The 26,857-nt window shown below is 40.5% G+C and overlaps 1 protein-coding gene across 3 annotated transcripts in view; it reads right to left on the bottom strand.

Moving 5' to 3' along the window:
- The window catches only part of atrx (ATRX chromatin remodeler), a 153,395-nt gene extending 134,377 nt beyond the window's left edge, over window positions 1–19,018 (bottom strand). The window contains exons 1-2 of one of the 3 annotated variants that reach the window (XM_052020767.1): window positions 18,912–19,018; window positions 2,423–2,535 (exon numbers count right to left, since the gene is read on the bottom strand). Coding sequence is in view for 2 of the 3 variants with exons in the window: in XM_052020765.1 (XP_051876725.1) it covers window positions 2,423–2,535; window positions 18,403–18,476 (187 nt within the window). In the remaining variant the exon portion in view is untranslated. Of the gene's footprint in view, window positions 1–2,422; window positions 2,536–18,402; window positions 18,515–18,911 lie in introns of those variants that run through there. The other 2 variants (XM_052020766.1, XM_052020765.1) reach the window with 2 other exon arrangements.
- Between the last annotated feature and the right edge of the window lie 7,839 nt (window positions 19,019–26,857).

Below are 26,857 nucleotides of genomic sequence, written 5' to 3'. Positions count from 1 at the left end.
CTAAGAGTGCGAGTGCATAGTTCACTGAAAGTGGCATCACAGGTAGCTGGGGTGGTGAAGACGATGTTTGGCATGCTGACCTTCATCAATCAGGGCACTGAATATAGGAGTTGGGAAATTATGTTGCAGTTATACAAGACATTGGTGAGGCCGCACTTGGAATATTGTATACAGTTTTGTTTACCCTGTTATAGGAAAGATGTTATTAAACTAGTAAGAGTGCAGAAAAGATTTACCAGGATGTTGCCTGGACTTAGGGGGGCCTTTACAAAGAGGTTGTGCAGACTAGGACTTCATTCCCTGGAATGTAGGAGATTGAGAGGTAACCTGATAGAGAAATACAAGATCGTGAGGGGCACAGACAGGGTGAAAGCACAGGTTTTCCCCCCCAGGGAGGGGGTGCTATAGGTTTAAGATCAGAGCTGAGAGATTTAAAAGGGACATCAGGGGCAGCTTCTCCATGCAAAGGGTGGTGAGTATTTGGAATGAGTGGTTAAGGGGGCACATTTAAAAGCCATCTAGATAAATACATGGATAAGAGATGTTTACAGGGCTATGGGCCAAACATGGGCAGATGGGACTAGCTCGCTGGGCAACACAATCAGCGTGGACGAGTTGGGCTGAAAGACCTGTTTCCATGCTGTACGACTCTAGAGACTATATAAAGACCCTTTGAAGAGAGCACATCTCACTGGTTTATAGCAAGGGTTTGGGCACATGAAGTCAGGGTACATGCACCTAAATGCAGAGTAAATTGGGTGAAAAAGAAGAAAATTGCATGCCCCATTCATCAAGAGAAACAGTGGTCCCATTAACCTGGGGAACCTAACATATTCTCCAAACTTCAAAACAACAATCACCTTTACAATATTTTCTGCACTTTTATCAACTTTGCGATAACACTACCATTTTCCCTCAGTCCTCCCTCCAGCACCATTTTCTCCAGCTGGACTGGATGTTTTATCCTACCTCACCAATACACACTACATTTAGTGCTGGTAATAATCCAGAGATTATCTTTGGAAACCCTGATCTAAAATTTTCTCCAAATATCCTGAGATTCAGATGACTGGACCTCAACTCCTCTTTCAAACATGGACTACAACCTCTGGCTATTCTTCATTCCACCCTCCAAAGGAAGCAAGAGCAGCTCCTTTTTAAACTATTTAGAATCTCCAGGATGTATGCTAAATTCAGAACAGGTTTTGCTTTCCTTTCAGACTGTACAGAACTCTAGCATGCACGTGCTATTCCTTATCCAACTAACCAACACCAATATCTCTTACTTTGGTCCCTTTGGTTCTGTGCAGCCAGATACTCCAAGTTAATCTTCTATTCAGTTTTGAAACAATGAACCATATTGCCCAAGTAAGAAAAAAAATCAGGTTTAAATAAAAACACCAACATCTCAATGGAACTTTCCAAATAAGAAATAACTTTTGCTAAACTTTTTCCTACCTGCAACCTAGTGAGTACCAGATATTTTTGTGATAAATTAACAGGATCAGCCTGCACCTTAATGATTTCATAGAAAATTAACAAAAGGTGCCCATTTATCCGTACCAATTGAAGTGCAGCCCAACCTAATCCCGCCTTTCAGCACATGATCTGTAATCCTGCAGATCACAGCCTTTACACACTGAGGTTTTTTTAAAAAAAACTGTGGTGAGGATTTTTACTTCCATCATCATTCAGGAGAGAGGTCCAGAACTTGATTATCGTCTGGGCGAAAAAGTCTTTTCCTCATTTCCCCTATATTCCTCTACTACAAACTTGAAATATACGAGCTGTGGTTTTCAAGCCATCAGCTAGAAGAAATAAGAGTTTAAAAAACAACCCATGCTTTATAATTTTGAACACACCAACTAAGTCTCCCCTCAGCTTCCTCTGGATAGACTTGTTTTCTTGGAATAATCTTTCCTCTTGGCTAAATTTTTTCAGTCCAGGCAATACACTAGCAAAATTCCTCCATATCATCTCCAGTACAATCACATAATTCCAGTAGTGACCAGAACAGTACTCAACATTCAAGCTCTGGCAAAATTAGCACTGCTCCCTGCTTTTAAGGTCTGCACTTCAACAAATAAAAAGTATCCATAAGCCTTGTTAACCACTCTGTCCTGCCATCTTTCAAGATCTGAGTACATAAACTCCAAGGTCCCTCTGTTCCTCCAGACTTCTCAATACTCCCAAATTTATTGCACGTTCCCTTGCCTTGTTGCACATCTTCAAATGAACTTGCTTCCTTGGATTAAATTCCATTTGCCACTATTATGTCAACTGACCAGACTATCTACGTTCTCCGAAGTTAAAAGCTTCTCTGCCCCACCCCATCAATCACAAAGCCAACTTTGTATCATTCACAAACTTCCCTATTATGTCTGATACATTAAAGTTGATAAATTCAATTTAAATGATTTACCTGAAAATTGATTTACACACAGGTCTGGAGAAGACAGGGTTTCTTCAGCTTGTTCTGTTGATTGAGCCAGATATTCGTGAAGCTTCTGCACTAATGTATTCAGCTTGCTTTCACTGTAAAGATAAGATTTTCTTTTTTTAAAACGTGCTTATGTTATCCAATCTATTTGTATTTAAACGTGCAACTGCAGACACCCAAATTAAGCAGATGTGGGCAGAGAAATACAAATGAGTTAACTGTCGACAAATATAGATCTCAGTGTTTGTGCAGGCATCGAGTCACAGTAAGCAGGTTCTGGATCACTATTTTCTCCATTTGCTCACATCTTCCTAAAATATAGTGACTTAAATTGGGCACAATACTCTGAACCTGAAACTGTAACGAATTACATATGAAATGGAACAAAGGTCTCAATGGAAAAATAAATGGATGTGCAGAATATACCTCAAAGCCAGCAAAGGAGTGGGTAGATGTGAAAATAGCCTCCAAGAGTAGAAAGGTCAAACTACAAAGATTTAAAATATGAAACATTACAAGAACAGAATAATTTGAATAATTAACAGTTGTAATTAAAAAAAAATCCATTGAGTGATCAAAAATAAAATACTGGCCCAAATTTTGAGGTCAGTAGTGAATGGATACTGTTTACTAAGATCACAACTCCCCTGGACTCTTCTTGGACTTGAGCATTCATAGAGGATGGTTCCTCACTGATGCCTTCTAAAAGGCATGAAAACGAAAAAAGCAAGCAAACGGACTGAAGTAACCTTATTGACAGTCTATTCAGGGAAGTGTAATTTAGGATAGTTAATTGTAAAATCACATGCAGAAAGTTAGAGGGAAAGAGATGCGAATGTAGGAGGTAAGATTAGTAAGTTTGCAGATGACACAAATTGGTGGTGTTATTGATAGTGAGGAGGGTAGTCGTCAGCTACATGAAAATGCTGATGAGTTGGTAAGATAGACACAGCAATGACAGATGGAATCTAATTCTGAAAACATAAATGTGGCGATGTATTTTGGGAGGCCAAATAATGCTAGAATGTACCCAATGAATGATATATGGAGGGGATAAGAGAAATCTTTCACCCAAAGGGTGACTGAAATCTGGAGCACACTGGTGGTGCAGAAAGATTCTCACAATACTCAAGTATAGAGATGAGCACTTGAAGGGCCATGGCATAGGCTGATGGTAATTGGAAGTAGTACTGAGTACCTTATGGCTAGAATAGACATGGTGGACTGAAGGACTCGTCTCCATGGTGTATGACTATGTGGATTGTGTTTTCAGATTGAAGAGCTGTTTTCCTATCCCTATAGGAATCAAATTATAAAAGAATGCAACTCCAGCGTAGAAAATTCTTCAGTGCCAGAGAGATTGACTGCCCCCCACCACAGTTGCACATACAAGCTTTAAACCTTTTTGTGTGAGTGGTAGGTAAGGATAACAATTTCATGGACCCACATGGGTTTCCAGTGTTGGGTCCATCTGCAAGGAACCAGTGAAGTGAAATGCATTAGAAGCATGATAAATCAGACCATCCGCAGAGTCCATTAACTGTAATCTGACATTCCCAATAATAGAGATCACCAATAAGATAAGGTTTCCTTATTAGTCACATGTACATCGAAACACACAGTGAAATGCATCTTCTGGGGGCAGCCCACAAGTGTTGCCACGCTTCTGGTGCCAACGTAGCATGCCCACAACTTCCTAACCAGTAAGTATTTGGAATGTGGGAGGAAACCGGAGCACCCGGAGGAAACCCATGCAGTCACAGGAAGAACATACAAACTCCTTATGGACAGCGGGAGGAATTGAACCTGGGTTGCTGGCATTGTAATAGCATTACGCTAACCACTACACTACCATGCCAACCATCATTGTGAAATCAAATTGTCCTATAGAAATGTGCAGAAAATCAGTAATAATAAAAACCGAGTCAAAATGCAAGAGGAAAACCATTACTGGAGCACGTGAATTAGACAGAAGTATTATGGGTAGAATCAGAAAAGCCAAGCATGCACAGCCCAAGAGACAGGGCAGCTTACAACATAACTGAAAAGGGAATCACTTCTGTTATGAGTACTAGGAAATTGCTTTTACAGATAAAAAATAAACATCTTATGAATGGCGAACACAATACCAACAAAATTCATGAGAGGTTTCAGAGAGAAAAGGCTGAATCACAAATCAAGGTATTAAAATTAAATTTTGGCAAGGCAAACTTAAACTTGACATTGTTAATTCAACTGAGCTGATGATGGCCAAGGCTACAGGAAACACTGGAAGTATTTAAAAGCCATTTAGTACAATATAAACAGATACATATCCCCAAAAAGCTAAGTCTCTACTTGTGATTTGAAGGAACCATGGTTGATAAATAAACAGCACAAAGCTGATAAAATACCCTTGCCTGAATGCAACGAGAGGCTATCAAAGCTAACAATAAATATTCAAATATATACAGAGTTCTGAAAGGGTCAAAAGACTCTTAGAGGCTGTTATGGACAGTAAGGAAACGAGTTATTTGAAATGAATACCTTTTCTCTTCTACCCTCACCCCCCCCCCCAAACGATTAGAAATGCTAGAGTCTCCTTAAACAGAACCCCTCGCTCCCATGCCCGAGTCTCCTTAGACAGAACCCCTCCTCCCATGTTAAACTTTCAGGCACGCATTAACATTCCTGCTTTATTTAACTTCAAATGCACAAATGGATCCAACAGCAAGAGAGATTACCAAAATCCAGGTCTGCTTTTCACTTCAGTTTATAACTCCTGATACAGTAAAATTCCATTTATCCGGCACACCCAGGGATTTTGGTGGTGCCAGACTGGCAGATTTTCACATTATTGAATGTTATGTCAATTAATGTCCCAACACTCTTCTAATTCACTTAAAACAAAATGTTACACAGTAGTATAATAAATTTTCCAGTGAACCAGGTGAACTCAAAAGGAAGAACAGGATCCGTTATAGTGTTATTAGGTCATGGCAACAAGTTTTGCCTTTTATCTGCGAAGTTCCTTTCAGCTGTTTTGAGTTATCTGTTGTCCTATCTAAAGATCAACTCTAGTCAACAAGCTTTACAAAGTCACATTCAACTGTAATACACCCATGTGTGCCTCTACATTTTCAAACTTGTAGTAGAGAATCTTAAAAGCCTAAAACATTTCATTCATTATTTATTTCTCATGTTTTCTTTAGAAATTGTCATTTTTATGTTCTTCTGCAATAGTGGTTTCACACATTAATAAACTGAATTGCACAACAGCAATTAGTGTCAAGACAGCAATTTGAAAATAATGTACCAACAGGAATTTAGAAAACTGCAAGACAAGTCAGATATTCAGAAGCAATAAGCAGAATGAAATGAAAAACTCACACTCATATAATACCACCTCCCCCCCCCCCCCCCCAAAGCTATAGTCAAGGGCTGGCAAGTTCTGTTTTTAAAGAAAATCCAGAAAAAAATTATAAATATATGGAAAGATTTTGCTTTGCAAAGATAAATGTCTTTCTCCAACTTCAAATTCAGCAGAACCAAATTTTACTAATTGACGATCTTAAATTTGCACATGGAAATTGATGGAACCAAATTCCTTCTTAGATCTGTGCTTAATGCAAACATGAAATACAACTCTGATATTTTGTTATGCTCATAATTTTGTGCACAAGCCAAAAAATCTTTCTTTTTCAATCTTTTTATTAATTTTCAAATTAATATAGATAAAAATCTAATCAGCACTTTATTTTGTCAAAGATGAAAAACACCATTATGCTGGAGGAACTCAGCAGGCTAGGCAGCATCAGTGGAGAAAAGCAGGTGGTCAACATTTCAGGTCAGGATCCTTCTTCAGGACTGAAGATAGGAAAAGGAGAAGCCCAATATATAGGAGGGAAAAGTAGAGCAGTGATAGGTGGACAAAAGAGGGGAGGCAGGGTGGGCACAAGGTGATGGGTAGATGCAGGTAAGAGATAGTGATAGGCAGGTGTGGGGGAGGAGGAGAGAGAAGATGCTCTGGGGGATGGGTCAAAGGTACGGGAAAAAAGGGAGAGTAGTAAAAAGAGATAGGCTAGGAAAGGGAAGAAAAGAAGAGGCATGGTTGGGTGGGGGAGGCAGGGGTGGTTGGTCAAGGGGATTACTTGAAGTGGGAGAATTCAACGTTCATGTCATTAGGCTGCAAGGTTCCAGACGGAAAATGAGGTGCTGTTCCTCCAGTTTCCGCTTGGAATTCTCCTGGCAGTGGAGGAGGCCAAAGACTAAATTATCTGTGATGGAGTGGGAGGGGGAGTTGAAGTGACTGGCAACAGGGAGATGCAGATCGTGGTTATGGATGGAGCACAGGTGTTCTGCGAAATGGTTACCTTTACTTACTGGCATCTGGTTCATATGGAGCAAACTCTCTTAGAATTATTGGGCACTGAATCCCAAAAAGTACACATTAGACCATCAGCCTTCTATGAACTGGAACTTTAGCAAGGCCTTTGACAAGGTCCTGCATGGTAGGCCGGTCCAGAAAGTTAGGTGGATTCAAATTTGGCTCAGAAGTAGGAAGCAGATGGTGCTGGTTGAAGGCTGTTTCTCAGACTGGAGGCCAGTGACTTAGTGGTGTGCTGCAGGGGTCAGTGTTGGGACCCTTATTATTCATTATTTACACAAATCATTTGGATGCGAGCGCACAAGACTTTATCAGTAAGCTTGCGGATGACACGAAATCAGGAGGGGTTGTTGACAGTGAGGATTATCACAGATTACGGAGGGGTGGGGGATCTGGATCAGTTAGGGAAATGGGCTAAAGAGTGGCAAATGGATTTCAATACAGATAAGTGTGAGGTGATGCATTTTGGAAAGTCAAACCAGCGTAAGACTTGTACTATGAATGGTAGGGCACTAGGGAACGTAATGGAAGAGAGGGACCTTGGAGTACAAGTTTATAGTTTGTTGAAAGCAGTGTCACAGGTAGACGGTGGTGAAAAAGGCATTTAGCACACTGACCTTCATAAGTCAGGGCACTGAGTATAGGAGTTGGGACATTATGTTGCAGTTGTACAAGTCATTGATGTGGTCACACTTGGAGTACTGTGCATAGTTTTGGTCACTCTGCTATAAAAAAAAATGTGGTTAGACTGGAAAGAGTGCAGAAAAGATTTACAAGGATGTTGCCAGAACCAGAGGGCTTGAGTTGTAGGAAGAGGTTGGCCAGGCTAGGTCTTTATTCCTTGGAACATAGGAGAATGAGTGGCAACCTTATAGGAATGTTTAGAATTATGAGAGCCATGAATAAGATGGATGGTAACAGTCTTTCCCCAGGGTAGGGGAGTCCAAAACTACAGGGCATAGGTTTAGAGTGAGAGGGGAAAGTTTTAAGAGAGACTAGAGGGGCAACTTTTCCACACAGAGGGTGGTGAGTATAAGAAATGAGCTGCCAGAGGATGTGGTTAAGGCAGGAATGATATCACTTAAGAAGCAATTGGATAGGTAGAGGGAAGGGAGGGACTTAAGAGGGATATGGGCCAAATGCAGGAAACTGGGACTAGTTGGGTGGGCACCGTGCTCAGCATGGACTCATTGGGCCTAAGGGCCTGTATCCATGTTGTATTGCTCTATGTGCTAAATGAATTAGAGTCAATCCCCAGTAAAGAATAATATCCTTTCCTCGCAATTCTTTCTTCAAAACAAGTTCATCACAAACCTTCACTTGGACTTTATTTCAATAGCAAAGGAATTGCACTCAGAATTCATTACATCAACAGCTGTCCACAAACATTTAGAGATCTTTGAACAACAAAATGCAGAGAGACATTTTGAGCATGGTATCTTCCATAGGAGATCAGAAGTATGTACAAACAAAAGGATGTAGAAATATTCATTGTAAAAACTGCATATGAAAAGCAAATGGGGAAGAGAAATTTGGGACAGATATAGAGAAACGAAAACATGGGATTAAATGTTCACTTACAAATAAATGCACTTGTGCTACACTAAGTGGTTAAGGACACTAAATTTATTTATTCAACGCAGATTTCAAGCCAGTCTGATGAAATGTACTGTTAGACAACAGCCCGTGGAGAAAAACTAAAAACTTCCAGAGTTCCATGTTCATTTGTGCACATGGGGATGTATTATTTTCAGGATCTAGGATTTGAACTTCTCGGGATCAATGCTGTATGATTTATTTCATTACCATGAACATCAATAGCCTTATAATGGTTCCCAACACAAAAATTAGGCTATTGCTGTTTGTATTTAGATTTTCTTCACTACAGTTAGATAATTACACCTATGGTATTGCTCTGGTGATTAAGAGGATAGGACAGGGTTAATAAGTGAAGACAGCAGATAGTTAAAGAAACAATGAGGTTTTGTTAGGAAGGTTTGGAGTATTACATATGTTAACGATGTTTTCTCCTTAGGCAGTCCCTTGAGGTTACTCCAGTTCTAGATGGCTGACGAGACCAATGTGGGAGCTGCACTGTTAAAGGTGGGGCAGGTGGTGCTCGACAGGGCAGATTGTTTGGAAGTTGGTCATGTTCCTTCCTCTGATTAAGGTAAGGTATCTTTATTAGTCACATGTACATCGAAACACAGTTAAATACATCTTTTGCGTAGAGTGTTCTGGGGAGAGCCTGCAAGTGTTGCCACACTTCTGGCGCCAACATAGCATGCCCACAACTTCCTAACCCGTACGTCTTTGGAATGTGGGAGGAAACTGGAACACCTGGAGGAAACCCACGCAGATACGGGGAAAACGTACAAACTCCTTACAGACAGCAGCGGGAATGGAACCTGGGTCGCTGGCGCTGTAATAGCATTACGCTAATCGCTACTTCCAAGTGTTGCGGACAAATGGCCTCGATTCTCAGTCCCATTCCAAATGCTCCTCTTTTGAAAACAATCACGGGCCTGTGGATTTCCACAAGTCAGCAGGGTTATTACACTAGTTCATAAGAGACAGAATATCCTCGAAACATTTCCTGCATCAATCTGGTAATCTCTTCCATGGAGCTTGGGATGCCCGTTTTGGGAGTAAGAATGACAAACTTGGGAGTAAGTCAAACCGAATTGAGTACAATTCCAGCCCCAATGCTGAGGAAGTGGACCAGAAACAGGATGCCAACATGGGGTCACTTATCCTGCCAGTGGATTTAGGACTTTGCAGAGACAGATTTAGCAATAACTCTTTAATATTTGGGGGAACCTACCGTATGTATTCCGGTCTCAGATGTGAAGGAGGTGGGAATCATTGCTGCTAATAGACCTGGGGGTGTGTGGTTGTGTGTGCGGAGTTGAGGTCTTGATCTTGAAACAGCTTTCTTCAGTTGGCAAAGGCTGTGCTGGCACACTGAAGGGATAGTGAATTTCATTATCAACATCTGCCCCTATTAAGAAATGGGAAGTGGCCCATGTTTTCTCAGGCCCTGATGTGGATATTTATTCTTGGGCTGAGGGAACAGGCTGCATTGCTCAGCAGGAACAGGTTGGTAAGGGCCTTCTATTTTGCAGGTCTTTAGTGCAAAGCCTGTCTATTCTCATGTTTCTATGAGCATACAGACTTTACAATAACTTGAAACTCTGCATCCAAATGTGCACATCAGCAGGAATCATTTGCATATTGTAGTTGGATAGAGGTTGGAGTGGTCTTGGTTCTGTGGTGGAAACAACATGGCACGAAAGACTCGCATCTATCCTGTAGATTTGCTCCATTCCAGCAGAAATCTTGTTGGAAGGAAGGTTTGGAATTACAGCAAGACCGATCACAGCCTGACTTGAAATCAGTCTGAAATAAAAAGTCTGTTATGGACCATTTAGATAAAATCACAACTTGCATGCCATCATGTACCAGATGAATACAAATTCTAAAAGGACAGAAATTTGAGAAGGATGCGCCATGATCCATCTTGATGGAGTCTCAAAAATTTGAGGCCACAAAAGGGCAGGTATAGTGGTTAATGTTGTTCCCTATATTCCCCTGTAGTTGATACATGGTGATAATCATGCTTACTCTGCCTCTAGATGGACAGATTTCACATTGCAACTCGGGGAGCAACACTTGGGTCACTGGGAGGCAATGGTTGATAAGGAACCTGGAGAGAATGTTCCCTGTGGCAGATGGTAGACAGGCCTTTCTGAAAATATTACAACCAGATGCATCCATTATACTACCTTCCAGGTCCCCTGGCATATCCCCTCTGCTCAGATACAGGAGACAAGGCTGAGAATTTGTTATAGAAGTTCACCCCTTCCAAGTTTTTGAACTTTAGCAGGGGTACTTCCTGCTCCTGAGGCCTTAATTTTCAATTGATATCTGGGTTTATCAATTTGTTGGTCTGGAGTGGCAGTGAGGCTTGACTAGATAGTTTGCTTCGGGGTGAAGTCAAGGACATGTACGTAAAGGACAGACATAGTTGAGGATTTCTTTGAAACACTCCTTCCAGTAGGTGCTGACTACATCTATCCTTTCTTGACACTGAGCAGCATGGGCCCTGGGACATTTGAGCCATAGATGGTTTGATAGAGGGCAAATTCCAGATTTTTGTCCTCATTCACTGTCTAATTCATTGTTAGTTGAGGAAATGGATAGAATTCTATGAAGATTATATCACCTGGTTTTTCAGCAGAGCCTTGGCTAGTCCTCTATTAGCTTACCCCTTCTGAAAATAACATTATCCTCAATACACATTTATTAATCTTGCTCTGCATCACTTCACACCACTGCTCTTTTCTCGCAATGTCATTGTCTCCTCATTCACCTCTTCATCTACTTCTTGTAACTCAATGTCTACATTTACAATCCACTTCATGCTGCCTTCAACTCTCAGGCAAATCTCGTGATCTAGTTTCCTCTTGAATACATACCCCTCTGATACTTCTGCTTCTTCGCTATGTAATCCATGTCTCTCATTCCCAAATCCCCTAGGACTTGCTTCACCCAAATATGCAATTCTCCTTGCCTTCCCTTTTTCCTCCTTTACCTCTCGCTCATCCAGTTCAATTCCACTACAAGCTCCTCACTTACTGTTTTCTCACCAAACTCTCCTGTAACTTCCAAGTTTCCTTTTCAGTTTTACTTGTAACCCAACCTAAACTTTCATTCAACTCATACCCCCAAATATCTAATTTCGCATTCATTTACCACTAGTTTTCCCCTTCAAAACAACTGTAACTTGTTTTTGGATCGATAAGGAAGAAACAAGAAAGGCAAGCCATGAATGACAAATAACAGCCAGCAGACCCCATAGCTTAGCTGCAGGTTAAAGAATCTAATTGCACAGCAGGATGACAAAGGGAAAAGAATCTTAAGAGATTTGTTTGGTAAGCAGTGCAATAGCACTACCAACAGGAAGTGGGCCTGATTTCTTTCTTATCTGTCACACGGTGATGGTAGCAACTTGTAAAGTGATATCCAGGTTTTAGAGCCAAGTCACAGCATCTGGTGTGTCTGCATAAATGCTGGCCACATGCCCTGGAACAGATCAGAGGTGGCTGACAACTTGATTGAGGTGGAAATAGGATTTGAGTTTCACTTAAATGTGAAAGATGGTTACATCTTCCCTGCAATTAGGATCTACAACTATTACACACCAAAATCTAATTGCAGGAAACAAAATTATAGCAACTGTGGCAACAGGAATGTGTGCAAAGTTCCTACAATTTTAGTGTCAATACCGGTTTCCCCATGGGAATTTTGACACCGACGTACTAAATAAATCTACTACTAATCACTTGCTCAAGCAACACCGAAAATTTCCTGGCAGCATGCAAGGCAAAGTGCAGGTTAAGTTGTGTTTTCAGATTTCCCAATTGTCCCTTTGCATTTACAAATTAAGAACATGCAAGTCACTAACTAAAGGACAGCAGAAACTTGGAGGGTGGGGGCGGGGGTGTCAGACAAATGCTCGTCCTTCATGGGTAAAAATTAAGGGGGGAAAATAATTTCAGATGCTTGAAATCTAAACCAATAACAAACTGCTGGAAACACCCAGGAGGTCATGCAGCATCTGTGAAAAGGAAAACAGTTATTATTTCAGATTTGAAGCCCCTTTAACCTGAAACATTAATTCTATTTCTCTTTCCACAGACGATGCCTGTCCTGTTGGATAAAACAATACAAAAAGGAAGAAATTTCTATCTTAATATTGAACATTTTACAGTTTTAGATCAAGTGTTTCTTCTGAACAAGTAATACATGCTGAATTAAGCAGGATTAAAAATCTTTCAAACCATTTTAAACTACTAAATTATTAGAATACTTCAACTATCTAATGTTGAAATGGTAGAATATAAAATATACTAACAGAAAAAAGTTCCATGGGTATTTTGCAGGATAACATTACAACAAGGACATTCCCCATTCTTCAATGAAAAGCACAGCAAAATCTTCTACATCCACTGAAGCAAGCTGACCAGGACGGAGGCTCAACATCTCATCCAAAACAGTACCAACAAGAGGCAGTGGTAGTGTCTGGTTGTCTATATAGTTAAGCCCAAGAATAAAGCTTGAACCAAACTTGAAAATACTATTACCACCAAGCCAAGCATTCAGTTCAGAAACAAATGCCAGAAGTGTTACAACTCCTTTGATGGATATTTAGCTTAGGTCACAAATAATCAGAAAACTTCCAGATTTCATTCTACACTAAATTAGCTGACAGCAACAAATGCAACAAAAAGGACATTATCTTTGCCTGCTCCCTGCAGATTGACTACAAAGGCCTGGATTCTTGCAGGGAGGACATATGGACAACAGCCATCTTAGTTGTAATACACCCCATTGTTAAGGGGACAAGAATTACATTTTAAGCTCATGAAAATGGTCACCTAGAACAAGATAACAGAAGACAATAGGCACACATGGAACTCTACTCTCCCAAGAGATCAGGAGCTTAAAGAGGAATTGAGGAAAACAAACTTCCATGCTTCAGTCCCGCAACCCATGTCTAGAAATGTTTATTTTGAAATACAAACCAGTAAGTGTAATTGAAATCGATTTCACATACTGGGTGATGCTTTGCTGAATTGGGCGGTTCTTTTCCTCACAAAATACAACCCATGTGGAAAGCATTTTGCAGAGCATGTACTTCTTAAACAACAGAAGACAATGATTTCCAGTGAAGTTACAATTGGTACTTCCACCTTTCATTACAAAGTATGCCCACAGAACAGTAAGGAAAGCTTTGCTGCCTGGACTAGCTCTTTGAAAGAACTGATCATAATACCCATCTTAGTTGTAATACACCCCATTGTTAAGGGGACAAGAATTACATTTTAAGCTCATGAAAATGGTCACCTAGAACTACAGCTAACAATTTTTTTTCTAGGCACATTATCAATCTTTAATTGGTCAGATTTTTTTCTGAGTACTTTTCTCAAGAGAAAGAACAAGCATCTTCCACCAGAATTGCAGAGTAGATAATCCATCTCAGCTTCTGTCACTACAGAAGCCGTCTTCAACCCACCTGTTGCACTTCATATGAAATTACAGAATCACAGCTCATTGGACACAAAGCCTGCAAGCCTTGAAGACATTGCATTCAGTTTCAGAACCAGCCATGCATCGAGTTATTCAGGTCCTGCAACATTGACATCTACCCAATGAAGTGGAAAATTGACCACCCATGTCCTGTTCACAAAATGCTTGATAATTCCTCCTGCCAGTTACTGGTCCTTTAATCTATTCTCAATCAGCAGAATGGGAGAAGATGACATCAGCAATGCCATCAAGCTGCACTTAATGGTCAGTAACTTGCTCACTACTTTTCAGTTTATGTTCTGCCAGGCCTCATCAGTCTTTATCCAAACATGGACAATACAGTAGAATTTCAGAAAAGTGGCAATCAAGACCACCCGCAATGTCAAGGAGCCCTTGTAATATGGAAATCAGGGACAGATTCCAGTTGGAGAGGCAGAGCCAGTGCAAAAGAAAACAGTTGTTACTGCTGGAGGTCAACCTCCACCCAAGGACATCACTGCAGATGATGTTCAGGGCCATCCCCTATACTGAAGTATTTTTAGTTGCCCCAGTGATTCTCCCCCCATTAAAAGGCCAGAAGTGGAGATGCTTGCTTGTGATTGCAGTTCAACCCATCAGATGTCTGGCCTCGGCCTCCTCCACTACCTGGGTGAGGCCAAATGCAAACTGGAGGAACAGCACCTCATGTTCTTTCTGGGTAGTCTACAACCTGATGGCATGGACATTGAATTCTCCAATTTCAGTTAACCTGTGCCTTCTGTCTTTTTCTCTCTCCTCCTAGTCACCCAGTTCCTCCTGCACAAATCCATCATCTCTCATCCCCCATCACCCCGTTTCTTTCCCCTCCTCCACCAACTCCATCTGCCCATCACATTCCTCCTACTGGGCCCCATCCCTTCACTGTTCCCATCTGCCAACTTATTTAGTTCCATGCTCCACCTTCCTTTCCTGTGAAATTCCATCTGCAGCCCTTTGTTTGCCTCCACCCATCATCCCCCAAGCCTCTGTCACCATTTCCACACTTCCCTCCTCCATCTGCCAATCACCCCTCCTCGCCTGGATCCACCTATCACTTGCCAGCTCTTACCCCACCCCTTACCTCTTTATACTGGGTATCTCCCCTCCACTCACTTAGTCCAGATGAAGGGTCACAACCTGAAACATCGACTGTCCAGTTCCCACTGCAGATGCTGCCTAACCTGCTGAGTTCGTATTTTGCTGCAGATTCCAGCATCTGCAGTCTTATGTCTCCAAATGTTCAGGTCCTGTTGTATGTGGATAATATTCTGGCTTGGGCTGATAAGCAGCAAAAAAAATTCACACCCAGCATATACAAGAAATGAACATTTCAAACAAGTTTATGTGCCACTAAATACAACTTCCAAATCTCTCAGTAATTAACATTAAGGATATCACAGTTGGAAATTCAATCAGCGACATGTCCTTCGATAGGTTAGAGCTTTGTATTCTGCAACAACGACAACTCTAGACTTACCAAAGCCTTTACAAGTCAGCAATGTGATAGCAGACCCTCCACTGTCTACGTTTGCAGCTCCAATGACATTCAGGATAATTCAGCCCACTTGATTGAGATTATCATTAACATAAACATCACTCTCTCCAACACCAGCAAACCACAGCTAGATGTGTCATCTACACTTTAACAACTCACACAAAGACATTTCCAACAGCACAGCCTCTATTGTTCAGAAGGTCAGTATGGCAAAGGAAGCACCACCACCTGCAAACCTTCCTGGCAAGTTGCCCTCCATACTCAAGGAAATAAATCACTGTTCCTTCATAGCTTCTACCAACTGACAGTGCCACAGAAATACCTTCATCACATAGGTTACAGGTTCAAGGAAGCAGCTCACCACCATCTTCTCAAGAATAATCAGAAAATGAGAGATAAATTTGCCAGCAAAGGCAGCATGTCCTAATGAAACAAAAAAAACCCAAATGCTAAACCCCTGGCCAAAATATATTCCCAAGTCAGACTTAGATATTCACACTAGTTTCAAGATATTCTTTTTATTGGTCAACATAAATCAGTCATTTTTGAAGTCACGCTTCAGAAATAACTAAATAGTAATTTATTACATTTTAGCCATTTCCTTACTGAATAGATGACAGATGCAATAATGCTTTCCCAAGAAAAATAATCCTATACATTTGACACAATTTATCTTAAAAAGACCATTAACAGCTACTTACAACCCCCATGAGATCGAAAAGAACAGCAAAACAAAACAAAATTATTAATGAAATAACTTGCAGCAACTGATTACAACACAACTTTCTGCAGCTTTCCATTGTAATTCCATTTGTTAGATAGTGTATGGAAACATTCATCCAACCACCAACCACTTCGAAGTCATGCTTACTGAGTTGTTAGAAGTGGTAAGAGTAAACAAGGGTATTATAATGGATGTGGTACACATGAATTTTCCAAAAGTGCTTCATGTGATATAAAAAATACATGATATTAATCAAAGGACGTGTACCACAATGAACTCGAGCAGCAGTTAATGGAAACTTTCTGAACTTTCAAGAAGTGTTAAGAAATGCCAGCAGTTGTGCTGGGAGCACTGTTTGCGATACATGTAAAACATGTGGACTCAAACTACATCTATGGAACTGAGGGCACATCTAATGAATGTGCAATACTGCACCAAAACACAGGGAGCGAGAAGTACACTTATGCATTAAGTAGATCAAGTAAATCAATGTGAAGTGGAAGTGATTCCATTCGGTGGGTGCTGGAGTGTAAAATATAATCGCATTCATATGGTGTTTCTCATGTCTATGTCACAAAACACTCCAATAATGACAACATGCCTACTGAAGTGGAGTTGCGATTCTGAGGAGGCAAATAAATCAGCCAATTTACACAAGTTCCCACAAATATTATCTGGGCACAATCATATGTATTACTAATGCTGATTGTGAAATTCTGGCCATGATCTAAGGTGATAACTCCTGGACTCTTCTTTGGATCCCATGCATATACTGGACTGCAGACTAAAGCTTCATTTATCATTTGGAAGCACAAGTATGCTGAACTCACTGCCACAGAGAGCACCCTTTTTTTGATAAATACACAAGGTAAGAGATACAAGGCAAAAGATGGGATGTAGATTGAGTAGAAAGAGATTCACAAATATTAAGTTGTGTGAATGGTTCTATTGAACTGTAAATTTTAAAATTATATGGAGATTTAGATTAAAGGTAATTTCTCTTCTCATCCTATTTCTCCTATTCAAATGCAACCTTATCTGATGCTGTTTTTGATTTGTGTGTGATCCTACAGAAGGTCACTTGGTATTACATTGAAAATCTTGTAGGTGAACTCCCTAACAACATTTTCCTAATAAAAATGCACGTTTACAACTTTATAATGTTCACTTCATATGTAAACAACACCTTTGCACCCTCCAGCTACTGGAGGTCCTAAAATCAAGGACATTTACAAGAGAGCCAAGTCAAAATTCAACATTTTTGAATGCTTGAACAACAAACTTATCCCTGGGATAGATTGAAGATCTTCTGAGGTCTTTCAAACAATAGACAAGGGCAATAATAAATAGCATGTATGCTTTAGTGCGATCTCACAGAAAGACTGTAGCGCATTTCTGATAATGAAAGAATTTTACATTTATTTACAGTTTAGTTTTAATATTGCAAATTGCTCAAGGCTACTTACTTCCCGTGATCAAGAACACACACAAGTGCAACGAAGGTCTAACTTTGATTACTCAAACAAAAATATTGTATGGGTTTAGAGCAGGGCCAACCAACAGAAACCTAACCTGCATGCCCCTACCTGGCGGCAACCACTTAGGATCCAAAATGGTGAATCGGCCGATTCACCTGCCGATTGCTGTTGAACAGCAGGCCCAGACACAAGATCCGTTATGTATGTGTGCGTAAACAGTTTCTCTTTCCACAGCAGCCGCCTGGCCTACTGAGTGTTCCCAACATTTACTGCTGTTATTTTTAGATTTCCAGCATTTTAAGACTTCCGTACAGGTGTGTGTGTCTCCCCTACACGGGCGCCTAGTGGGGATTTCCTTCCAAGACTCCAGGTCGCCCCCCCCTTCCTTCCTTCCCTCCCTCCCGGATGTGTTTTATAACGAGAGGGGTGGTAACCGGTGAATGTGGGTTGAGGATGGGTGGAAGGGGGGTGGAAAGGGGGGGGGAAGGGGAAGGGGGGTGGAAAGGGGGGTGAGTACACCAGGCGGTAACGTCGCCATTTTATTTGAAGATGGGGCCTTGGAGTGGAACAAACTGCCGGGGGAAGGGAAGGAGGGGGGAGGTGGGGTGGGGACATTGCTGGGGATGGCGACGTTCCTGATAAGCGGCGCTCCGGCCTGCCGCGGGGGGGAGGGGGGCGGCACCTGCTCTTACTTCCTTCCTCCTCCTCCCCCACCTCCCTTCCTTCCTTCCCCACCACCACTTCCTCCGCCGCTGCCGTACAACCCCCGACAAACGTATGGCTTTTCACCTAGAAAGTACCTCCGCGGCTCCGCTGTCATCTCTCCCCGCGGCTCCCGGAAGGTGCGGCGCTCTGCTTCTCATCGGCGGCGCTGGCTCACTCACTCCACTCACTCGCTCGCCTGCTGCGTTACCCCCCCCTCCATCCCCACCCGCCCCCCCCCGAAGTTGCGGGAGGCTCGTCCCGTCCCGTCCCTCCCCCCCCCACCGCTGCCCCGGCCGGCCGGCCGCCTGCCTAGAGCCCCGGACACACAATGCGGCGCCATCGCTCGGCCCCCGCCCCCCCCCGCTGCCCCCCTCGCCGCCGCCGACGCGCAATCCTGGCGCGAACACCACACCCCCGACTGCCCTTCCAATTGGCCCCGCCGCCTCCAGTATCCTCCTCGCCCATTGGCCTTTCCCAAGGGCATGTGCCTGCCTCACTCTGCGGCCTAGCCTCCCGTTCCGTTCCGTCTCAACCGCGCACCGGACAACGGTCCATTCGGCAGCTTGGGAAATGTCCCTCCCCCCACCACTCACCATGTCGCCGCCCCAACCGCAGTCCTTCCCTAATTAGTCCGGTCCATTCCCGACTCAAGGGTCCCACCATTACCGTGAAGAAAGGAAGGCTTTGTTCCTATGGCGACCACGGCTGTCAGCGAGGAAGAAACGTCATGTGACGAGCCGTCTGCTCCAATCGGAAGGGGGATTCTAACGAGGACGTCACGGATAGATGGTTTCTTGGCAGTAATATGTCAAGCTAGTGGCTGGTTTCGCCGCTTCAATGTATTGATTGGTTAGTGGTTAAGTTACCTGGTAACCGTGTTGCTATGGCAACTGGGATGTTCAGTGATGGAGCAAAGTCTAGTTTGGAATTTTAGAACAATTTTTGAAAATATAGATTCATGGGATATAAATAATGTGAGGAGGATTCAACATTTCTTTTGCATTTTTGGTCAAATTAATCATTATTGTGTTGTTTGTGGTCATATTTGGAGAAGTAGGCCATTCAACCCATCAATCCTGCTCTGTCGCTCAACACATGACTTCTAACCCAACACCATTTTCCTGCCCTGTCTCCTTTTCCCTTAGTTCATCTGATAACCAAAAATCTGTTGATCTCAGCTTTGAATGCAATCAATGACTGTGACACTGTGCCCTTTGGAGTAGGTATTCCAAAGATTCAGCATGAAGAAATGTCTTCTCATTTCAGTCCTCAATGGCCTAACCCTTATTTTGACCCTGGTCATGACTTCTAGTCCTAGACATCTCAACCAAAGCAAAAATCCTTTTGATATCTGGCATGTCAAGGCCTCTAAGAACGTCGTATGCTTCAATGAAGTCACCTATCTTCTAAACTTTGGAATAGAGGCTGAGCTTACTCCTCATATTGACAGAGTCGCCATCCAAAGAACCAGTCTGGTGGATCCTCATTGCAGCCCCTCAATAGCAAGTATATCCTTCTTTAGATTAGGAGGTCTTTCCTTGATGTACTCGTGTATGACATGATCTGACTGGATGGCATGCAAACAAAAGCCTTTCACTGTATCTTGGTACATGCAACAATAATAAACCAATACTTCTACCAATACTACTACAAAATATTCCAGGTATGGTCTCACCAAGGCCCTTTATAATTATAGTAAGACACCTTTACTCTTGAATTCCAATCTTATTACAATTAAGGTCAACATATCATTTTCTTTCCTAATTGCCTGCTGCACCATACATGATGTCTATTAATATTGGCATGGTTCATAAGCATTTTATGGTACTATGAAGATCCCTATTTGCAGATGCAAATCAGCATCTCTCTTGTACTCTCTCAGGAAGCCAGTCTAAGACCTAAACCCACTATGTGCACCAGTTTTTGAAAGATTAATGCGTATCTTTAAATACTTGAGTGTGGCACCAGTTGATGAGAGAGAAGCAACATGTTGAAATTTAAATGGTAATCCAAGAGCAATTGCCTCAAAATGGTAGTGACAAGTAGTCAACTGTAGGGAAGGTATAAATGAGCAGAGGAATTTATTGACAGCACAGAAGAAGATGGTTAGTATGAATTAAGAAAAACTAGGAAAAAGGATGGCTTTATTAAACTGGTGATGTCAGAGGCAAAGGAGAGTTTAAATTTATGAATACTTAAATGGAAAAATAAAATATTTACAGGAGGAGCATGTCCAGACCTGTCACCAATGGATCATCAATGGGGTATTGATTAACTGAATATGCGACCTTCAACCCTGGATTTGTTGGGTAAGGTTGGGTACAGATCAACAGGGAAGCAAACCAGATTCATTATTTTAGTAAACAAAAAATGAGCCTTGTGCCTACAATACTCAATATTCCTCTTGAGGTTTTGATAAACTTCTTAAAGTCTCAAATTTATAAGAAGCTTTGTTCTCTGTTCTCTCCCATAAGAACTTTGAACCTTCACAACAGAAAAGATATTGAATAAAGTGTTGACTAACTCTAGATGTTTCTAATAGATTGGATCACAATGGATGACCAGATATCTTTTGATATCTATACTGCCAGTTTCATCTTCCTAATATGAACTCTTTTATTATTACTCCTTTATTTCTATTTTTTATTTCTACCTCCATTGACATTTAGCCTGATTCTGTTTTTGTTTTATTCATGTCTTGCAAATGGAAAACGTTTCTAAAAGTTTAATTAATTATTGCCAAGTGTGATGGCAGAATCTATGTCACCTATAATATATTCACAGTGGTCAATCCACAAAGAAGTTGATGAGGATTATGTTGAACCATGCCCAACAACTATCTAATGCCCTTTGTGCTTTAGACAATGATGATGATAATGCTCTGAAATGGCTGGAATTATATGCAGAGGTATCCATTAAATATATCAAGAGAGACCTTTGCATCCAAATGTGAGAAATTGTCAATGATTTCTCGGTTACTCTCAGACAAGTCATCCTCATAATCAGTTATTGATCGATTGTTAGATCCCTCGCTTTGGGTGATCTTAGGTGGTATAATAGTGGTGATCAACTCTGTAGGTGCTCTGAGCATCTTTGCTTAGGGGCCTTCAAATGCCCTCATGGTACCCGATACAGAGCTATGTAGCCTAAACTAAGAAGGTAACAGTAATATCTGGTTGTAATATGAATTGGATATTAGTGTCATTTGTACATTTTGTCTTGCAGATGTTGTTTTTCCACAGTTAGTAATCCTACAAAGGTACAGTTAGGTTCAAATTCACCTCATTCAACTGATACTGTCTTTATGTAATAAACCATGCAAATATCAAATATGGTGTGTACTTACATTAGGCTTTTGATTTACTTGATTTTAACAGAATAATATATGTATTGCCTCACCACTCTTGTTGGTTTAAACAATGTCCACCCCCACTTTACTTCAAGTAGAAAAACGAAGCAAGTTTTTGTTTAGAAGCGTAATTAGACAAAATAAAAATGTTGATTACAACAGTGAGACATTAGGAGATATGGGGTGGGGTTCAAAATAACTTGGTCATACGGATAGCATTTTGGGGGGGCTAATGGATGAAAGGGGGTACAGTAGTTGTTGGGTTCAGGAACAAGGATTAGGTTGTTTGTTCAGCAATCTGTTCTTTTTCCTTAAACGTACTAATATTCTCAACATAGTTAACAAGGATTGGTCAATACATGCATTTTCTTAAAATGGTGCAATAGCGAGATGTGAAGCAAAATTAGCATGGGGACTTTAGTTAGCTGAGAGGTTACACCCACGCAGGACTAGAATAAATATCATGTGTAAAGTAGTACACCAGATGGATGGCTACCTGAGCAGGAAGCTAGAGCAGAGGGAAACAAGGATAGAAATGAAAGAAAAAAAGACAAGAGAAAGAAGGAAGTAGAGACACAATTGACACAATGGTTTAATGCAATAAAAAGTAGGAAAAAAATGTAGGAACTCTGTATTTAAATCCACACAGTATCCAAAACAAAATCAATGAACTATCGGCACTAATAGAGATACATGGGTACAACATGACTGCCATTACAGGGACATGGTTAGAAGGAGATTAAAACTGGGAACTCAATATTCAGAAAAAGGTAGTGTATAGCTCTGCTAATAAGAGATGAAATAAGTAGTTGTGAGAGACCCAAAGGTTTGGGCAAATTCAGAACCCAGCAAAGGAGGATTAAGGATGAGTCATGAAAGAGCAAGATAAACTGAGGGCAAAACAGATGCCACATAAATGGTTAAGATATGAGCTCATGGCATTAGAGATAAAATATTTGCATTGATAGAGGGTTACCTAACTAGCAAGAAGCATCAAATGGGGATAAGGGAGTCATGTTCAGTAACCAGTGGGATGCCTCAGGGATCAGAATTAATGATTTCGAGGAAGTGAATATACTGTAGCCAGATTTGCAGATGATACAAATGTAGGTGGGAAGGCAAGCTGTGAGGAGAATACAAATGCTCATGTTAAAGAATTGGATAAGGGCAGTAGAGAGGAATGATCTTAGGTCAGAAAATCAAGGTATAATTGTTTTTGTTGGAGCAAAGAAACAGCAGAAAACATTGGTTGGAGTTGTATATAGGCCCCAAAATAGTAGCAGTAATACAGAAGATGGTGTAAATCAAACAAAAAGGTGCAGGCAATAAGAATAACACAATAACTATGGAGATCTTCAGTCTACATATTGAATGGCAAACCAAATTAGCAGGACTCTTATTACATGTATAAGAGATGGTTTTCCAGATTATTACATTAAGGAATTAATAAGGGAACAAGATATTTTAGATCTTGTAATTACAATGAATAAAAGTTAATTTATGATCTGGTAGTTAAGTGGTCACAACATAATAGGATTTTATATAAAAATGGAAAGTGATTTGTTTCAATCTCAAATCTAAATAAAGCAAACTACAAAAGCCAGAGGTTGAGAGTGAATATAGATCTGAAGGAAAATAAGATTAGTAATAATTTAATATTATAGTCAATGGGATTGAAAAGTGATCAATCCCCAGGACCTGATAAGCAGCATCCTAAGATTATGAATGGATGCACTGGTTATCATCAAAATTCCAAATTCTAGGATGATTCCCGAGATTGGAGGGTTGCAAATATAACCACGCTATTTAAGAGACAAGACAAAGCAGGGAACTATAAACCAGTAAGTGTATCAGTAGTAAGGAAAGTACTGAAATCTGTTGTAATTAGGAAAATGGTAATTGGGGATTTAGAAATAATGATTAACATTGTTAATGTGGATGTGTGAAAGGGAAACCTTTCTCGACCACTGTTTGAGCATTCTGAGGTTGTAATGAGAAGGGGAACTAGAAGAACAGATTTGGGGAACTAGTAGCTGCAGTGCATCTCAACTTCCAGAAGGCCTTCAATAACATCCCCTACGCAAGAATATTAAACAAAATTAGAGTGGGTGGTGTTGGGAGTATGTACTGGTGAGGAATAGAGAGTGTTAGGAAACAGAGAAGGAATAAATGGGTCAGGACAGAAATAGGCAATCTTTGCAATTGTCTACCCAAAGGCCTTGGGGGTTTGGTCACTGAATATATTCGAGTATATGGATGACATTTTTAGATTCTAAAGGAGTTTATTGAGGTAACATGGTGCTTAGGTGAAAGATCAGCCATAGTCTTTTTGAATGGCATAGCTGACAAAGGGGGGGGGGGGGGCAAATGGTCTACTCCTGCTGTTCCTTATGTGAATTGGAACTTACTGCACAATTTATCACTTCCAGTTATGTCACTTCATGCCCTGCACTCCTATGATTTCAGGAAAGCAGGCTAACAATATCTTTAACACCACAATTTCTCAAGTGTCACCACTTTTTGTTTAAATGGATGCAGGCATTGTTGGCAAGACAACAATTTATTGTTCATCTATAACTGTCCTTTGAGGTGGTGGTGAGCCAAATTGCTGCAGTCTTTCTGGCAAATATACCCACAAAGTGCTGTTGAGTAGGGAGTTCAGGATTTAGACTCATTGCCAAATTAGGATGGGATGCAATTTAAAACAACCCTGATGCAAACAAGAGTTGCCCAACTTTTTTGATGACATTTATGAAAACTTAAATCAATATGGAACAAATAATCTAAAATTATTTTGATCAGAAGTATTTCTAATTTGAGTGACTGCAGTCTAATGTGTATTCATTGAAGATACTGAAGACATCGTTGCTAAATTTGCTGATGACACAAATATAGGTAGGACAGCAAGTTATTAAGAGTATATATGGCTACAAAGGGATATGGATAGGTTAAATAAATGAGCAAAGATCTGGCAAACTGTGTACAATATGGGAAAATGTGAAATTGTCTTGGTAGGAAAAGTAAAAAAAACTATCTAAATGGTGTGAGATTGCAGAGGTCTGGGGAGGAATCTGGGTGTTCTAATGCATGATTTGCAAAAGGCAAGGAAATTTATCAGGATGTTATCATTTATTGTGGAAAAATTAAATACAAGTCAGGAAATTATACTTCAATTATATAGGGTATTGGTAAAAAAAATCTGAAATACTATGTACAGTATTGGTATCCTTATTTACAGATGTTAATGCATTGAAAACAGTTAGAAGATGGCTTATTGGTCTAATAGCTAGAATGGGTGAGTTGCCTTATGAAAAAAGGTTGGACAGGTTAGGCCTAAATCCACTGAAGTTCAGCTGAGCAAGAAGGGATGTGATTGAAACGTGAAAGAACCTGAGGCCTCTCAGCAGTGGAGAACATATTTCCTAGTGGAATCTTGTGTTCAAAAATAAGGGGACACCAGAGGTTGAGAGCTTTTGGAATTTTCTTCCTCAAGGACCAATGGAAGCGGACTCATTGAATCTTTTTAAGACAGAGGTAACTAAATACTTGATAAACAAGGTGGATGGAATGCAGAGGTAAGTTACAATCAGATCAGTCATGATCTTATTAAATGGTAGAGCAGCTGTGAATGGTCTGCTCCTAATTCACACATTCAAATGCAAGAGTGCTAAGCAGGGCTTTCTCATTGACATTATCGAACATAGAAAATAGGAAGTGACCAAATGTTAGAGTTAAAATCTGTGCTAATCAAATCCAAAATATTACATGGCAATGGTTTTCAATAATTAGCTAGCTTGGCCAAGTCATCCTATTTGAAGATACAATGAGTTAGCACTCAGCATCATAAAATCTTCTCAGCCAGTGTTCTAATGGTTATAGTCATTCCAATACAGCAACAGCAGGCTGAGTACCAGCTTTCTGCTGATAAGCTGCATCATTTTAATTAGTTAAAGTCCTATAAGACAGAGGTGTGTATTCATTGTGGCTTTTAGACTCAAACATTTATTATAGGTAGCATGTAAATTTTAGATCACAAAATGTAATGCTTATTCTCATTAGTGTGAATATATATTTTGAGTTGCTATTATGAATGAATCTCATTTTCCAATTTAGGATTTATCACATAACAGCAGAAATATATTTGGAACAATTCTTCCTGAACCTCCAGGCCCACAAAACTCAAACAGAATATACTAACAAACAAATACACCAAGCAGCAAGTTCTAGGGATATTGAAGGTCACATTCCTAGAGTCTGGAGATTCATGTGGTTTGTCTCTGTAAACCTGCAGCATGCACACTCTCAGGTGTATCAGAATCAGCTCACTGGCATATGAAATGAAATTTGTTGTTTTGCAGAAGCAGTACAGTGCAAGACACAAAAATCTATAAAATTATTTAAAAAATAGTGCAAAACAAAAGGGAATCACCCATATTGGACAAACTGAAAATACACAACTTCACAATAGCTTAGTTTGAAGGCTCTTAAGCATAATGATGCCTTTCTGCTCTTTTCTAAACTCCTTCAGCTCTGAACCTTCTGACATGTTTGAGCCATTGTAATTTTGGTTCATCGCTCATTCCAGTTTAATCCTTCCACATTTGGTCATCTGTGCTAAAATCTCCTAGAATACCTCTGTATCAACTTCTGTTAAGAAACCTTAGGATATATTTTGTTCATTAAAGATACTGTATAAATGGAAGTTGTTCTCTACAAGATGTCTCTGCAACAAAACATGTAAACCAAGTAATTTTATTATCAGATTATCAGTCCTACATAGGCAGAAAAAAACAAAAGCAGGAGCAGAATTAACAGAAATTTGTTTCTGGTTTTGGAATTTGCCTCATTGCAAATTTTATTCTCAATAAATTGATGTCTGGAGACTAGTGGTTCTGCAAATATTAGTGAAAAGTTTGTGTTGAACATTATGAGATTTTTGAGCACTTCATGCAACTTTAATACAGCAAATTTAGAGAATAATTCAGTAGAATTTGTACAAGCCCGTATGGTTTATTAAAACAACTGACAATAATCCTGCCATGATTTATTAGAAAGGACAAAGTGTATACAGCTGATTCTAAAACTTAAAGTGGAAAAATATAAAGCAAACCCAATTACTAATGGTGCTTAGCAGGCAGGAGTGAAATGGTGAACAAGGTACCAGAGCAATTTAGGTCCATTACACTTCCT

This window comes from Pristis pectinata, chromosome 8 (genome assembly GCF_009764475.1).
Source record: "Pristis pectinata isolate sPriPec2 chromosome 8, sPriPec2.1.pri, whole genome shotgun sequence".
NCBI classification, from domain to species: Eukaryota; Metazoa; Chordata; class Chondrichthyes; order Rhinopristiformes; family Pristidae; genus Pristis; species Pristis pectinata.
The sequence above is the reverse complement of the archived record's forward strand: the minus strand, read 5'-3'. Positions and strand labels throughout refer to the sequence as shown.